Source organism: Symphodus melops (assembly GCF_947650265.1).
Source record: "Symphodus melops genome assembly, chromosome: 16".
NCBI classification, from domain to species: Eukaryota; Metazoa; Chordata; class Actinopteri; order Labriformes; family Labridae; genus Symphodus; species Symphodus melops.
In genome coordinates this window covers 1,431,906-1,449,400 of record NC_136706.1, presented here as the reverse complement: position 1 = coordinate 1,449,400, position 17,495 = coordinate 1,431,906, and the positions used below count along the sequence as shown (strand labels likewise).

The 17,495-nt window shown below is 44.0% G+C and overlaps 2 protein-coding genes across 3 annotated transcripts in view; both read left to right on the top strand.

Annotated features, from left to right (window-relative positions):
* The first annotated feature begins 1,325 nt into the window (after nucleotides 1–1,325).
* Nucleotides 1,326–4,528, top strand: dck (deoxycytidine kinase). Its single transcript, XM_079364862.1, has 7 exons — nucleotides 1,326–1,613; nucleotides 1,871–1,986; nucleotides 2,926–3,119; nucleotides 3,280–3,427; nucleotides 3,529–3,644; nucleotides 3,842–3,941; nucleotides 4,308–4,528. Exons 1-7 carry the CDS (start codon nucleotides 1,511–1,513, stop codon nucleotides 4,332–4,334), a joined length of 804 nt encoding a protein of 267 aa, XP_079220988.1. The 5' UTR covers nucleotides 1,326–1,510; the 3' UTR covers nucleotides 4,335–4,528.
* A 976-nt stretch (nucleotides 4,529–5,504) lies between these two features.
* LOC306837382 (electrogenic sodium bicarbonate cotransporter 1-like) overlaps nucleotides 5,505–17,495 on the top strand; it is a 30,856-nt gene continuing 18,865 nt past the window's right edge. For both annotated transcript variants that reach the window (XM_079365035.1, XM_079365034.1), the window contains exons 1-4: nucleotides 5,505–5,874; nucleotides 10,941–11,014; nucleotides 12,468–12,635; nucleotides 15,667–15,799. In XM_079365035.1, coding sequence (XP_079221161.1) covers nucleotides 5,855–5,874; nucleotides 10,941–11,014; nucleotides 12,468–12,635; nucleotides 15,667–15,799 — 395 coding nt within the window. In that variant the 5' untranslated portion in view covers nucleotides 5,505–5,854. The remainder of the gene's footprint in view (nucleotides 5,875–10,940; nucleotides 11,015–12,467; nucleotides 12,636–15,666; nucleotides 15,800–17,495) is intronic.

Below are 17,495 nucleotides of genomic sequence, written 5' to 3'. Positions count from 1 at the left end.
ACTTTGGTATCTCTTCGGTGTATGATAAGAATAGAAAACGCTTCTCTTTCAGGATCGATAGATTTTATACGTCTTGTTATCTGAAGTTTGTCGGCGCGGTGTCAAACTTTGAACGCACACATGTAAATACTGAAGGCTTGAGAGTGATTTCCAGCGCGCATGGAGTGGAATTTTTTTCCGGTTTGAAGAATGCATCGAGTCTTTTTCGAGGCTGCTTTTCCCCCCTCCCTCTTATTTGAGAAATTAAAAGTATAGTTTGTTTTAAATGTTGAGTACTTCCTCTCCCCCCCTCTTCTTCCTTAGCCAACTCTTCTGAATGTTACTGCTCACCAGATATTTGAAAATGTAATAAATAAATGGGTCATCCTGAAAAGCATCTTATCGTCATGAAATGCCCGTAACATAGGCTTTTTTTTTGCCTCCAGGTTTTTCCTCTTCTGCTGTGAGAATTGATGAAATGTTTGTACATAATGGCTTGGTAGGGGGTTTTCAATGCTACTGAATTGATTTATGCTGTTTACAAGGCAAATAAAGGTGGTCTTGACTCTTTGAATGAAGTGTGTCTTCATTATGGGAGCCAAAGTTTAACGCTCTGGTTTCCTTCTTTATTCCAATATTGACTTTTTTATGGCACTTTACCTCACATCGTCTGACACCTACCCCTCCCAGCAGATGTAACAAGAATCCAAAAACAGTTGTGTAGACATGATGAGTCTTTTCCCTGAATGTTTGGATTGCTTTCGTAGCTCACACAGAGGCAGCAGGATTCATTTTAGGCTTTTTTCACAACCAGCAGAAAAGTCTGCACAGAAGCTTATAAATTAGAAACAATCGTTTTTTATTGTCCAGTCTATTCACACATACGAGGAATTTGTCTTGGTGTGAAAGGAGAGAACAAAAGAGGCTAAAATAAGTACTTAAATAAAATAAAATATGAGAAGCAATTACTGTGCAAGTAAACCTGTGACATCAGATTTAGAATTAGATTTTTTATGCATCTAAATCAGATTTATATTTTATTTTTTTCCTGAAGTTTATTTGCCTATATTTCTTTTTTTTGTTTTGTTTTACAGATTTACTTATATTACCAACATTTAAAATAGTATTTAAATATATTTTATATTATATTATATTTTAAATATTTTTTTAAATATTAAGTATAAAGAATAATGTACAGCTATACAATATACGTGTTCATACATTTTGACTTATAATTTCTCACCTCTTTATTAAAAGACAAACATGCAAACAGACTTGAAAACATGCACGGGGGAATGTTGTTGCTGGTGCACGTGGGAGGGCTGCGGGCTGCAGCTGCTTCCGGGGGGCGGAGCCCCAGCTGTGCAAGAACCCGCGGCTTCCATCCTCCTGACATCCGTTACCGCCAAACTTTAAAAGAACACGGAGGGCGCCTTCAACATCCACACAGCTGCAGCTCTCACTTTGATTAAGAAAGAGAAAAAACGTCTTCTTCTTCTTCTTTTTTTTATTGGCTTGAAGAAAAACAAAGATGTCTCCCACTCAGAAGAGACCCTGCCCGGACTCAGTGAACGAGTCCATGAACGACTCGATGGAGAAGAGGATAAAGCGGATCTCTGTGGAGGGAAATATCGGTGAGTGCATTAAATGAAAAGAAAACTAGCAAGCTTAAAACGTTGCTCTCAAACTAACTCTTTAACAGTGTGGAGCTAGTTGACGTTTCACTGCAATAACAACATGTAAGCTCATTTAACATCAAGACTTTACCGCCTTTTTGTGCTCCCATTGCATCTACTAAACTACATCTACAAACGCATTCAGATGACACAGTGTAGATATAGTTTTTCCCCCCCAGGTGTCATTGATTAACAGGCGATGCTTTGTGTTTCAGCTGCAGGTAAATCCACCTTTGTGCGCCTCCTGGAGCAGCAGAGCTCGGACTGGGAGGTGGTACCGGAGCCGGTCGCAAGATGGTGCAATGTGCAAACAAAAGGCAGTGACTTTGAGGTAAAAACACACTTCACTCTACTTGTGCATTCACAATGAATGCTCCTCAGTGGATGCAGGGAGCTTTATATTCATACATGCTCACAGATGCTTGCAGAAAACTGCACCAAAAAAAAAAAAAACCGATGTAAGGTGAGAGAAGACAGGGATCATATTCTGCATCTTAGCTTGCGAAACAATAAATCAAGTATGCATGAGGAACATGATCCCCTGGGTTAACATGCTCATGTTAGGGTAACTAAGAGGGTCTTCATCTGTATTTAGAGTGCAGCTGCTATCTGTCCATATATCTGCAGCCAGTGGTCTCCACCCAGAGCAACAGATGGTCTCACTGGACAGATGAACATGCCATCTTCATGAGGAGAAATGTCCCGGGTCCGACCTCCCACACAACTGCAGACTCACCCTTCGACCTCGCCCTCTGCGCCGGCTCATTTTCAGGAGCTTCAAGTATCCTGTCTGTAATCAGTCAGCAGCACGTTAAAGTGCCGGCCTGCATTCACGACCATGACCTGTTTAAGGGTCGAGGTTTTAAACGTAATTGATTTATGTAAAAACCCCAGATTCTAATCTTCAGAGATTTATTCCAGTCTTCTGAGAAGTGCTGAGGCGAGCACTCTCACTCGGCAGGAAGCTGAACGGAGCAGCCAGAAATTCAACCAGCTGACTCATCATGGAGATGTGTGTTAGTCTTTAGAGCTGTGTAAAGTGATAGCACAGGCCTGTTATCAGTGTGTGTGTGTGTGTGAGGTATGTGCAACCACCACGCCTGCTCTGCTGCAACACTGCAACCTTCAGATTATGGAAAATACAGCAGTTTGATGAAGCGCCCTCTACTGGCTGTGAGCATCATTACAGTTATGCTCTTCTTCTGCAGGGTTAACAGATAATTAACGGGCTGGGTGTTTTTTTTAATTTTTTTTTTTAAATATCGAACAGGAGCTGACCACGTCTCAGAGGAGCGGCGGGAACATTCTGCAGAAGATGTACGAGAAGCCCGAGAGGTGGGCCTACACCTTCCAGAGCTACGCCTGCATCAGCCGAGTGCGCGCTCAGATCCGCTCGGCCAACGGGAAGCTCCGAGAGGCCGAGAACCCCGTGCAGTTCTTCGAGCGCTCCATATACAGCGACAGGTAGCCACTCATTTCTCAATATGACTTAAAACAAACTTTAAAATAGGTTTGAAATGAAATGAGTAAAAATATCTTCCTCAGTTTAAGGATGTCAGGATGCACTCTTTTTATAAATTAATGTGAATATGCATCGTCTGTGTTTTGATTGGTCGTGTCTCAGGTACATCTTTGCAGCGAACCTCTACGAGAGCGAGTGTCTGAGCGAGACAGAATGGTCCATCTACCAGGACTGGCACGGCTGGCTGCACAACCAGTTTGGCAAGAACATTGAGCTGGACGGTATCGTGTACCTGAGAGCGTCACCGGAGGTACGCCGCCGCCTCCTCCACCGAGTGACGCAATCACACCTGAACACTCCTCCGCTGCACTTCCTTTAATAATTCAGATGGTGTTTTTTTTTTGTGTGCAGAAATGTTTGGAGCGTCTGCACCTGAGAGGCAGAGAAGAAGAGCAGGACATTCCTCTGGAGTATCTGGAGAAGCTGCATTTTAAACACGAGAGCTGGCTGCAGCATAAAAACATGACGTAGGTCCACACGGGCTCAGACAGCAGACATGTTTGTTGGCGTTAGAAAAAGACTCGGGCGGCGGTGCGAACCGTTTCAGGCCCTCGAGAGATGTCAGCTCCATCACTGTTAAAGAAAAGCACCAGGCTGGAAATGAGCTCGTCTCAATTCTAGTTCAAAAATCTAACCGTGTCCCCCCCCCCTCTGTCCCCTGCAGCATGGACTTTGAGTACCTCAGGAACGTCCCCGTCCTGACCATAGACGTGAGTGAAGACTTTAAAGTGAGCGACACGAAGAGCGCCGACATGATCGAGAAGGTGAGTGACACTGTGTTACATACAGACACTTTTTTTTTTTTTAACTCGAATATTTTTGCACGAGCAGAGTGAGAATTTGAAGGACTACAAGGTGCAGATAAAGTCTTTAAGACGTGTTTATTCAGGGGGGGGGGGAGCGTCCTGATGCTAATACACATGCTGGTTTCACTGATGGAAATCCGGCCTGAAGGACTGCTTCTGTTGCAGTTTCATGTTGACAGTAAACACAGGGAACCTTCTAGAGATTTCCATCCTGTTCAAAAGCCATTAGTAGGAAACGAATCCGCTCTGCATAAATGTCCTCCGAGGCTGGACTGAAGGAGATTTAGCCCATCGGCGCTAACGGTTCTTCTTCTTCTGTTTCAGGTGAAGGAGTTCTTGAGCACGTTGTGATGGAGGAGGAAGAATCAGAGTATTAATAAGGAAAAAAGAGTCGCAAGCGTGACGTTTGTTTTTTTATCAAATGATTTTGTATTTTTTAACTTTTGTTGTTTTCTCACATCTTTTATCTATTTATGATTCGTGCAAAATGAATATGTGTCAACTTGGGATGTATAAATGACAATAAACTTGAACATCTTTTCATAGCTGTTGGTTGAGATTTAATTCTGTCAAGCGTTTGTTTCTCAAACTGTGGTGAGAGTCCCGCTGGTGGTACGCAGGATCCCTCTAATGCTACATCACAAATCTCTATTTCTGAAATAAAGATGTGCAAATCAAACGGTGGACAAGCAGAGGAAGTAAACATGACGGCTCCAAACAGGAAATACAGAAACCGAGTGTCATCCAGTTTGGGATCTTTAGGAGTGGCACAGAGAACGAGCCCTGTATGCATATCAGGAATAAACTGTATATGACCTTAAATAACCCTACGCTACCGGATTTAGAAACAACCAATCACATCTCACTGTGAGAATAAAAAAAGAGGAAGAAGTCATGATATTTTGGCTCTAAATCACACCAGGTGCATCTTCAACGATCCCTCATCAGTTTAGACTGCGTTACTTATCTCGTCCACAAGAGGTCGCCAGTCTCCACAACCCGAGCCACTCAGCTATTCCGGACTGCTGAGCTCATTTACCTGTTGGACTTGATTCAAACGCTCTGAAATAGCTGCAATAAAAGAAGTGTTATCATAAGCTCCTGTTATAATTGCACGCGCTGTAAAGGCCAACAGGTGAGGAGGAGGTTGGAGCATCACGGTGAAGCAGCCTGATGCAGACCACACACTGGAGCTACACTTAATCAAAGTTAATATTTAAATGTTTTTGTGACAAAGGTCTAAAATGTACGCAGGCTTTTGCAATCATTCATAAAAAAATAAATAAAGACTGAACATGAAGTCCAAGCTGCTGAAAATCTGTCCAATCACAGAGAAGCAACGCACTATTTCTAAGTCTATAAATCCAGAGGAGAGATGTCTTTATTTCTCTGAGAATAAAAAAAAAGTGGACAATAAAGAAGGCATGAGTGAGGTTGAAGTGTGCTGCGCCACCCAAGAGCACAACTTTGTGACCCCCCCCCTCCCCCTCCCCCCCGTGTCGTCACTCAGGAGGAGGGATGGCACTTTAAATATGGAAAAGACACGCTGCGCTCTCAGAGTCTCTCTGCACGCTTCAAGCGAAACACACCACAAAAAAAAAAAAAAAAAAAAAGACTCGTATCTTCACCATGTCACCGAGTCACGACCTGAGCGAGCTCAGCGCGATATGAGGAGCGTGTGTTTGATTTACAGGGCGGAAACAAGTCATTCCAGCGAGACAGCTCCGGCTCTTTAATACTTTTTCTTTCACTCCTTTTTTTTTTTTTTGGACCCTTGGAAAAGCGCGGACAGTTCGAGAAGGAGAACATCTGTAATCAGAGACTATAATAAGAGAGAGAGCAGAAGGATTGATCAGACCTAACTGCTCACCATGAGTTCCGAGAAGTCCAAGTAAGTGTGAGATCTCTCCTCTTTCCTTGTTAACAGCTCTCAGCAGTGTGAACTTTCGCCTGCAGGAGGGCATTTCCCGTCTAGTTGACGTGTTCAAGTTGGAAGTGTATATTGGGCATCAGGTGAGTTTTTCACACTCGGTGCAGACTTCCTTGTGCGTAAAGTCAACTTTTCGACTCCTCTGCTTGCTTTAGTTAACCACTTGTGCAAACTGTATGTTTGGTTATATGTACTGAAAGCGAGTTCAGAAATGCCTTCAGTCATTCGTGCAGCAGTAACCACCCTTCCCTGGATTAGCCACTGCTGCCGCACCACCGTGGCTTTGAACAGCCAGGTAATCTATTTTCCAAGAACCTGTCCCAGGTGATTAGTGAGACAAGCAGGCAGGGAGCGCAGGCCAAGACAAGGACACTTGTCTCTATATACAAACTTTTATTTAAAAACAAAAAAGTTGTGTGTGTGTGTGTGTGCCTCTTGAAGCCATGTGGAAACACTCCGCGCTGAGCGTATGCGTCCGCGTTGCGCAACGCCGCGTCAGACTCCGCGCTTTACTATGAAACACGGAAACACTGTGCGTGACCTTTTCTGACATGCACCTGGAATCCATCAGCTGGTTGCAAAAAAAAAACCCTCCTCTGCAGCCAGCCAGCATGAGTCGCTTCAACAGAGGAGAATGTTAACTGTGCTGAATATGCGCCACGTTTTCCCCTGACTCTATCTCCGGTCCCCTGAAGTGTCACGATCAGCCCCTTCTATAAAGTGTGAACAGGTGAAACCAGCAGTCACCTATTGTGGCCTCACTCAGGTGTCTGCCCTGCCCTCTTCTTATACAATGACAACAGAAACTGTAAAATCCTCACTTGATTCCTCATTCTTGTCTGTTGTGTTGGATTGTGAAATCCAGCAGCAGCTTCCATTGATTTTTCTTTTGTCAGGTGTGAATCTTCCTCATGCTTCTAACCTGAGTCTTGAATGCTCCTTTTGTTGCCCTGCGGACTGATGATCCATCTGAGACGAGAAATCAGATGGCTGTTCATTTCCTCATCCAGCCCGCTGTTGTTATTAGGACTTCGAAAAGTAAGAGGAGAGGGGACGATTTGATTCAGTAATCGGATAATAAAAGGCTCCTGGAGTACTGAGTGCCCTTTTCCCTCTTTCACACTTTACACCCTTTGATTTAACTTCACCAGAAACAAATTCAGCCAGTTCAAACATTCTGTTACCCCAGCTTTTCCTATGTCGCATTTTGCAGTTTGGAGCCTTTTAACCGCAGTTGATTCTGTAATTAATTCATAAACCTGCAGATTATTTTAATGCATAATGAATGTCTGATTTATAGTCTATAAAACTGCAAAGCATTTAGGTAAACGAAGCTCGTCAAAATGTCCAAGTTCCTCAAAACGAGACCGTTTTGAGTCCATTGCTTTTGGCGACCTTAAAAGTTGGCTATAAACGGCTCCCTGCAAAGTGGATTAAGAGCCGTTTGAGAAGTTTTCTCAGGAGATTCAAACACTTAAAGTTCTTCTTTATGCATCTATATACATGCTACATGCAGCGGCTCTAATGCAGACCTCTGTTCAATCTGCTGGATGGGACTTAAAAACACTCCCACCTGTCACACCCTGGGATTGAGACTGTGAAACACTCAAAGGTCCCTCCTCTTCCTCCTGTTGTGGTGGGTCGGTGGGCGAGGGGGGGGGGGGGGGGGGGTTCACACTACACTATTGTTGAACCTGGCTGCTGGTGGGATCTGGTGCGTCATTCTGTTAAAGAGATGGGGATGATCCCTGATCTGGAGCAGCTGATCCCGGCTCCTCACGCACCCACAGGTTTATCCCGACCCATGAGGTCACTGAGACGCCGAGCAGCAGCGCAGGGAGACGTTGTGAGACGGATGCAGCAGGTTGCTCTCTGACCCTTCACCCCTGCTTGTGATTTTCTATCCATTTTTTTTTAATCAAGCTTGGGAGGTTACAGCAGGAAATGAAAAAAGAAGATCAAGAAGATTTCCAGCAGACACAAGATCTTCTCAGGCAGCCTTTGGTCATTAGGACAGAACTGAAAATATTTCAATTCATGCTCGCTCCCAAATTCTCATTATTCTCAGAGCTACATTCATAGAGGTCTAGTTCATTTGGATCCAGCGCCGCTTCCAGATCAGGAATGTGGAGCTCTTCCTCTTGCATCCTGCATGCCAGTGCACCACCTGTGTTGTGTTTTTCATCGTAAGGCTCTCCCTCTCTGAGGCCTCAGTGAGTGATTAACATGGCTCCATTGACCAGCTCCAGGCAGGCAACATGAGCTACCTCGAGCTCTCTCTCTTCTGTTTAGCTAATGGTTTTCTCCCTGTGTTGTTACCTGACCTTCCTCCGTGCAAACGCTCACTTAACCATCAACACTTGTCCAAGTAAACGCTACAAGACTGAGCTCTGATCCTGGACAGATCTGCACGTCTCCACAGCGGCCAAGTTCCTCTAAAATCAAGACTCAAATGTTCTTATACTGTCATAAAGTCAACCTGAGCAGAGTTTTTATTTGATCACAGCACTCCTCATTGGCTCCCCATACAACACAGAGTCACCTTCCAAGTCCTCTTATTGGTCCATGAAGCTGTCAGTGGTTCAGCTCCTCTCTGACCTGTTCATAGACTACAACCTGACCCGGACCCCTCAGGTCATCAGGTCTTTTGAGCGTACCCAGAATGAGATGGAAGTCCAGAGAGGTTCTCCAAGGTGTGTGTGTGTGTGTGTGTGTGTGTGTGTGTGTGTGTGTGTGTGTGTGTGTGTGTGTGTGTGTGAACTGATGTATGTTTTTGAATACACTTTTTAACCTCATTGTGAAGCACATTGACTTCATTTGTACTGAAATGTGCTTTTATAAATAAAAATGATATTTCAATGATTAGCAACGTTAAAGCTTATTGATCTTGAAGGTCATCAAGGACATATGAAATACAAAAAAAACCCAGCAAATAATTATTTAGGTGCTGACTCGAGGAAAACAAACAAACAAACAACGACTCCTTGATGCACCGAGCAAATAAGTATGCTACATCTTTGGGAGCCATTGTCTCTGTTTGCGTCTTTACTACAGTACATACTTTTCTTTGGTAGTTTAATAAATAAATAAAAATAACTTTTAATTTGTATCCTTCATAAATCAAACAGCATTTCTAATTAGATGGTTAATAACCCAATAAGAAACTGGCACCATTAGCATCTTAGCTTACCTTAAAGTCATCATGCTGTGCTTTAAAACTGTTTACAACATTAGCTGCTAGCATCAGACAACAGAAGAAGCTAGCATTCAAAATGCTACGTTATGTTGTATCCTATAGCTGTTATCTTTTCAGTCTGATTTATTTTGCAGAGGTTTAAAATAATGCTAATGATTTGCCGTGACTCTTGGTCTACGACGACATTGACGTCTTTTTTTGTTTATTTTAATATATTAGCATGAGCACATCTCCGCCTGAGCGTGACATTAGTCAGGGAAAATGGCCTTTGTTTAAATTTGGTGACTGGTTGAGCAAGAGTGGGAATAACAAGGCTCCACCCTTCAGTCTTCTGTCATGCTGTCCGCTGACCACGCTTTGAGCCGTTTGTTTTTAACTGCTGAAGTTCAGAGCCGATTGCAAAAGAGCCCACATAAGAAACTCCCTGAAGCTAAAGCCGCTCCGTCATGGTTGGAAAACTCGACGCAAAGAAACCTGGGATTAAACCACGGCTTTGAACTTGAACTACCCCTTTCTGCTCGCAACAAAAGAAGGTTGCCGAGGCTAATTACTGTATTAGTATTGCTTAAAACTTGACCCCAAGTCTCGCCACTCCCTCCTCCTTTTTTTTTTTTTGAGCTACCTCATGGCTCAACATTACTGTCTGCAATCAGCGTCGTACCTCTATCTATCTTTCTCAAGGCCAGATATCAAAACCCTCTGGGAGTAGAGTCCGGTTAGTTTCTGCTGCTATCGCTGGAACAAGTTGTATCCTTCCTGACTTTGTTTATTTAGGAGTTTGTGTACACTGCTCCCATCCCTTCATTTTGCAAACAGTATCATCCTCATGTTTGGGGTTTGTTGTTGGGATTAACTTGAACTGTTCTCATAAATTGGTCAGATATTCGATGCCGACACACTCGATGTTATCCCAGACAAAAAGCTAGAAGATATCCTAACAGATATGTGACTAAAAGCTTCTTTCCTGTAATGATTATATAATGGCTCAGTTTTTGCAGTGAGCTGTTTCGGCTTTCGAAGGTTAAATTCTGAGATTGAACGCATATGTTTTGGCTCAAAGCTTGCTTTTTTTTTTGTTTTTGTTCCTGGCTTCGATTAGTCAACGTTTCACTGCATCGAAGGAGCAACGTTCCCGCCAAACCTTCCAGGAACTTTGAGGAATAACATTTTCAGGAAGCTTCATATCGTGAGGATTTTTTCTGACCTCCGACTAAACATTCAAGCCTCCGATTTTGCAATAGTAGTTTCAGCATTTCAAGATTTTACTCAACATCTCATTGACTGTTTTTTTTTCTTTTTTTTGTGTCTGTCTCAGAACTGTCTGCTGGTTGCAGCATTGTTGTTGGACAGAAAACCAAAAGGCCTTTTTTCAGGTCATTTGTGGCCGAACTATCGTAGTATCAGAACGCTCTTATGTGATGACCGACCAGGTCGGCACATTTTAAAGCATTGCAGATATTCATGTTTTTATCAGAACCACAGAATCTTCTCTGTCAATGCACAAGAAGCAGTTATGAAATCTTTTTGTACAATTTATCGAATTTAACTGACACTTTATCTTTAGTTATATTTCAGTATACCTGCACTTGATGTACATTTGAAAATAAAAACACAATCTGTAAACGTTCTTATCTGGACGGCTGGAGAGTCTCGTCTACAGAAAGCTTGTTTATTAAAATGCATTTTTATTTTTACACTGAAGTACAAACTATCATGTTGATGTCGTCTTTTTTAGGTTTCCTTAAATTCAGTGTTTTCAGGCTGTGGAGATGATTGTAGCTGTGTTCTCTGGTGGTCATGTATTAAAATGTGTCTCTCCCTTTCGTGGCAGAGTGGAGGATGAAGCCGTCTTGGACAGAGGAGCATCCTTTGTCAAACACGTCTGTGATGAGGAGGAAGTGGAAGGTAAGATCCGTGATGAATTCCCGCTCTCTTATCCCTTCATCTTGACCTGTGAAACCTGCACTTCTCCGCTCTGGTGTCACATTATGTAAGATAAACACAGGAAGATGTTTCTGCAGCCTGTTCAGTGCTGGCTGTCAAGTTGAAGCCACAGGAGAATTCATCCTGTGTCGTCCAGCCGTTAGTGGTTGAACCCAGGACATATTTCACTGTGAGAGGCGTTTAAACTGGTTAAACTGGAGACGTGGAAGAAAAGTTTGCAGCATGACGAAGTTTGTAAAGATCTTAATCGAAGCACAGGACTTCTTCACGGTTTGCATGCTCAGACACACGTTAGCATCAGTGCTATCGCCTGTCTCGGTTCTGTCTTAAATTACACACTCATTCCCTTCTCCGTACTTCGGGAGTCCTCTGAAGTACACTCGTCGGGCGCAATAATAAAAACGTGTCATGGCCGAGAATGACGTCATTCCTGTTGCACAACGTGAGCGCACAACGTGAACAGCTTCACGCCGGCCGAAGACAAATAACGACATTAAAATTATGACACTGCCGATCCTGTTTTCACAAAAAGATTCGATATGACTTAAAATAAAGTTCCTGAGTTTCAAATGTGTAACGCGTTCTTTTTTCACTCTCATGTCGGTCAGCATCATTTGGAAAAACTAACGTCACTCCGCAGAGAACTTTTGACTCTTTACTCTAAGATCGCATAGATTTCAGTAACAATACTCCTTTTTTTTTTTTCTGCGTTCCCGCGGCTCGCTCCTCTCGTTCGCCTGACTCCTCTTTTTTTCCACATAGATGCAACGTGCGACGTTTTGCACCGTCGGTACTTGCATCGCAGGAGAACTACAAGATTACGCGGGAACTACAAAATTCCCGCGTAAACTACAAGATTACGCGGGAACAAAGAAGAAAAACATGCACAGTGTTTCGCTTTGTCTTTCTGAGACGGATTCGTCGTTCGATCATAATGTTGATAAAGTGATCAAAATACGTTAGTGAGTCTGTGTATCGTATTTTGAAGTTGAGTGTTTTTTCTCTAACTTCCTCACTGGGTCGATATATTCTGTCCTGTTAGACGTGCGCTTGAAGCCAGCTCTGATGAAAATAGAGGCAGCGTGATGATTTCCTGAGATGCTGTGAAGGGAAACAGTCCGCCTTTTGTCGAAACGCAGCTGTCATGCTCTTCCTGATTGGGAAATAAAAACATAAATGTCAAGGAAGCGCTGGAAACAATGCGTCAAAGCAGCCTCGCGATAAGCGAACATTCGGTCACACAAGTCAAACCAGTCCTCATTGTTTTCCTTCCATCCAGTGGTGAAACGGATTATCAGCGTTCAGGATTAATGTGACTTTCCTTTTGTGTGAGTGTAATCTGATCTGCCTTTCCTCCTCCTCCTCCTCCTCCTCCTCCTCCTCCTCCCCCGTGTGTTGCATCTTGTCACGGCAGGTCACCACACCGTGTACATCGGCGTGCACGTTCCCAAGAGCTACCACCGGAGGAGACGCCACAGACGCAAGTCCAGCCACAAGGAGAAGCGGGAACGCCCGGATCAGAGCACGGAGGGGTACAAGTCGGACGGCGAAGAGTCCTACGCCAACATCCTCAAACCTCTCAGTGAGTTCAGCGTGGAGAACACAAATCACCAGAGTCACATTACTGACGGTTATATCACTCTCCAGATGTTGTTGGCAGCCGAGAGAAGAACAGAGAAACCTACACTCAGAGTCGAGTTAGCGCCAAAATGAGCCTGCATCAGCTTTCTGTCATGTAAACACGGGAAGATTGAAGCCGCGCTTGGTTGTAGGATTTGAGCGAGAGGATCCTCAAATGATAAAAATACACAAAGTCAAGAAGCAGGAGAGAAAAGCACAAGAGACAGATGGACAACGCTCCTTTACTTAACCTCGGCGGTAAAAAAAAAACCAGTCTCTAAAATGACTGGCTGTAAGTGAAGCAGCATCTCGTGATTGAAAGCCTTCTTTCACATGATCGTCAGACGCTTGATTCCCAGAGTTCAGTGCTGTCCTTTGTTGTTTTAAGTCATAATGCGGAACAACTCGGATGCTGGGAATCAGATGTGTGGCAGAACATCTAACATGGTTAGCAGAACAAACTTCTTCTTTCAGCTCTTTTAATGAATAAAAAATGTGTGCGAAAATGTTTTTTTTTTCTACACCAGGAAGAAGGCGTCACCTCTGCGGTTTAAAAAAAAAAAAAAAAAAAAATTATGATATTTTCAGAGTGCTAAAACCTGAAGACGTGTGGTCTGAGTATTTACTGTCTTTAGGCGACATCATATTGTACTTTTTGATGAAGGATCAGAGTTGTTCTCAATAAGAGGCGTGCAGCTGTTTGTCAGGAGGCTTAAAAACCCGCCTCAGCTCTCAGCCTTGTCGTCATGGTGACCGTTGAATCCACTCGGTTGAGTGTTGTGAATCATTTGGACGCCACGTGACTCGCAGGTTTTCGGGGGCCACAAAGTTCACGTTAAAGATTGTCATGGGCCTCGTGGGTCTTCTCCAGGAAGGAGTGCACCAGATGTCTGCGCTCATATGGCAGATTAGGAATGTAGCAAGGAGAAATCATTAATCCCACGATCCATTTCTAGAGCAGGAAGGAATAATACTTATTTGTGAATCAGCTTTACATGAAGCCCGTTCTTCTCTTTCACATCAATCTGCACCACACATGCATGGAAACATTATCTAGTGACAAGGTAAAGGCAGATTTGAATCCCAAGAAAATCTCTATTTAATCTCTAAACTGTGAAGATGAAGGCACAACAAGCAGCTATTTTCTGTAGAAGACGTATAATTAACACAGAGCTGGAATTCACCTTTAAATCGCTCAGTCAGGAAGCTGGGATCATGGCCGTGTTTACGCTCTGCTGCTTGTTTGTGGATGGAACCATTAAGGTCTGACCCCCCCCCCCCCCCCTCGATCCAAAGGCAGCTGGAGCCGGTGGACGATCTTCACCTCGCCTCCTGCAGATCTGATCAGTTTGTTTTTCTTCGAACATGCACTGACTAAAAGTAGATGTGTAGAAACGTTGTGCAGTGTCTTCAAAAAGGACTGAATCGTACTACACATAACACGCACGTCACCCCCGACTAGCGCCTCCCATTTCCTGTCTGGCAAAGGCAAAAAAATATATAAAATATCTGTAAAAAATAAAATAAATAACAGTGAAAATAAGCCCAGAAGTAAAAGTTTAAAAATGTAATTTGGATGAGAAAAGTATCTTTGCATGGTCACAAGAAATACAATCCCTGGAGTTTTCTCTTTATTTCATCAGTCTGAGAATCAAGCGTATCAGATGGACTCTGATCAGCAGACCATAAACATGAATTAATCGTCTGCGGACAGTTTCCAGGCTGATGTGCCAGACGACCAAAGCAAAACAAACGCACACAGACACACTGCTCGACACGCACGCACGCACGCACAGAAGCCGCCACTTGTTGGATTTTCCGCTGTTTTGCCCTCAATCTAAATCCCTGTAATCCTGTTGATTCTAGCAAACCCTGCAGAGCCGTCCACTTAAAACTTGTGTGTAACCACAACAAACGGCTGGTTTTCATTGATAACACCACTCGTGGACTTGAGAGGCGAGTGATGTTTGTGTACGCCATGTGCTGTAAAAGTCAAGTTCCTGTCTGCAGACGGGCCCCCAGGCCACGGCGAGAACTGACGGACCTTTGTGTTTATAACTAGTGGCGGGTGACGCGTGTGTGTGTGTGTAATGCCACACAGGTGGGGATGCACCAAAAGTCACGTATATCATCGCTTTTCCGCAGACTTCGATCCTGACCTTCATGTAGCTTAGCATTAGATTTTCTCGCCACAGTAGAACAGGCCCAACAGCGCTATTTTAAAATCAAGCGTCCTAAATTAAGCCTGGGTGTGCTGTGTCAGGATTAAAGGGTTACACTGTTACGTTGTCAAAGTATCGACCTGGCACACACCCAGCCTCTTAACACTTGCCACCTCACCTTTTTGGTCATGCAGCTTCGTAGTTGCACAACTTTCCTAGAAGTGCGAACGGGAAAGATGTTTCTGGACACTGAGGTGATGTTGACTCAGTGCAGAACATTTTACACATGTCAGTTCAGTGATACCGATCAGGTCGCACCTTTTTATTACAAGGAAGTTAAAGTTGAGTAAAAGTCATGACGTGTTGGCAAGCTGCTTCTAGCACTGTTTCCTGTTTGAGAGTGATGTATCGTAGAGCTCTACAGAAGAGCAGGTTTAATCTGCTCTGCACATCAGAGAAACCTGAAACAAGCACGCAGTGATTTTTGCATTTCCTGTTGACATCTGCAACCAAAAGCTCTCAAAGGGAAATGCACTTTCAGGGGGGACACTCCTCAAATGTAAATCTGTATTTCTGTCGGTGCAGCCACATTTAAAAAAGTGTTGTGCTTGTGTCTTACAGGTGCATCAAGTGTGTAGATTTACTGTCTGTATGTTGATCACGAGTTTCTTTAATTATTCATCAGCTTTACGTTTGTATGCATGTTAGAAGTGTTCATGCATATGTCAAATTGTTTTTATTACTGCACTCTCACTTCGTTGGAATTTAATGTGTTGCCATGTCGCATCAAATGTGTTCAAGTTTCTACTGTTTTTTTTGTCTCCGCCGCAGTTTCTCCCGCTGAGAGGATCCGCTTCATCCTCGGCGAAGAGGACGATGGCCCCCCTCCTCCTCAGCTCTTCACCGAGCTGGACGAGCTCCTGGCTGTGGACGGACAGGAGATGGAGTGGAAGGAGACGGCGAGGTGAGCCGCTCAGTTCCACAGCCATGAACTCTGTCGAACATCTCCCCCCCCCCCCCCATCTCCACTCTTCTTTTCGAGCCGCGGGCAGGGTAGTCGTTAATTTCCTGCTGCACAATCCCAGGGCAGCCAGCGGAGCGACATCCCTTTTATGAATTATCGTGTTTTGTATGTGTGGGGAAATAGGCCAGTGAACTCCCAGTCTGCTCTTATCTGACTGCCATCTGGAGTACCTGACCTGTGGGACCAGGAAACAAGAGAAAGTCCCACATGGTTAGAACAAGACTTAAGGCTACAGGAAGCGTTTTCATAACCACATGATGCATTCATGACCTCTCAAAATGACAAATACTACCATCAGTCAAACTTTAGTTTCTATAAAGAAACAGGCAGCAAATGTCACGTTTTCACACATGTGCAAGTTTTGAGTCTTTGAGCTTTTTTTTGATGATACAGGAACGCAAAATAAGCTAACTCGTGATGAGCATTTCTTTCTAACTATTACTTCTTTAACGTCTTTGTCCTGGTTCAGGAGGGGGGGGGCAGGTTGTCGAATAGGGCGGATTAATGTACTCCCGGAGGTCGTCGGTGTCTTCAGACTTATGCTAACATAAAGCAAGACGTCTGTTGGCGGGCGTGTGGACGGCAGCCAGAGAGATACTCTATCCCCCCTGAGGAAACCCCATCCTCAGGCCTCCACAGAATGGCTCTTTTGTAGCGCTGACATGTGAGGCATTATTGTTAAAAAAAGAGCCCTTGTCCTGGGTCTTACCTTTAAGGCCAAGTTCACCCGAGTGTGGCTTCTCGTGTTAAGCCATGTGTGGTCTTGAAGTTAAAAAAAAAAAAAAACACTGACGCCGTTGTGTTTTCCTCAAGTCTAGTGATTTATTATGTCACCGCTACGCCGTCCTGCTTCCCGTATTATCGCCTCCTGTACTGTGACGGTTTCAAAACACCGTCGGGTTGTTTTGTAAAGAAAAGAGGACCCGTCTTGTCTCCTTTTGTTTGCAGCCCATTCTGGTTCACGAGCTTTTAAAGCTACTGTTTTTCTAGATCATAGGGACAATTTCTATCAGTGAAGATGTTCCAGGAGGTCCAATGTTTTAGATTTGGACCAGACTACCTCTCAGATACAAGATCTATTTGATCATTTATTTCTTATAAAGCAGCTGCTAACCATGTTTAAATGTGATGTGATTGCCATCCTTATTGTATAGCCTTGCTAAGTTTATCACATTTTTCAAGATCAGCTCAGCTAGCAGCAGCTCATTAGCATCCATTCAGTAAGCAGCAGCTCAGCTAGCACCAGCTCAGCTAGCAGCAGCTCAGCTAGCAGCAGCTCAGTTAGCACCCGCTCAGCTAGCACCAGCTCAGTTAGCACCAGCTCAGCTAGCACCAGCTCAGTTAGCACCAGCTCAGCTAGCACCAGCTCAGTTAGCACCAGCTCAGCTAGCACCAGCTCAGCTAGCAGCAGCTCGGCTAGCACCAGCTCAGCTAGCACCAGCTCTGTTAGCAGCAGTTTAGCTAGCGTTCCCTCCTGCTGCTTTAGTGTTCGCCCCTTTAGAGAGATATAGGCTACATATTTAGAGAATCAAGCATTGCAACACTATATTGGGGATCAACTTTAAACGTAGTTTGAGTGTTTTTCCGTATCAAAGTAATTCTACGGTCAGGAATCGGTTTCTTTGTACACAAACTG

Bases quoted from the DNA above. Each gene is read 5' to 3' on its own strand.
- dck (XM_079364862.1), top strand. From the start codon at position 1,511: ATGTCTCCCACTCAGAAGAGACCCTGCCCGGACTCAGTGAACGAGTCC. The intron at 1,987-2,925 runs GTAAAAACACAC...AATATCGAACAG, and splicing joins CAAAAGGCAGTGACTTTGAG to GAGCTGACCACGTCTCAGAG. The intron at 3,428-3,528 runs GTACGCCGCCGC...TTTTGTGTGCAG, and splicing joins ACCTGAGAGCGTCACCGGAG to AAATGTTTGGAGCGTCTGCA.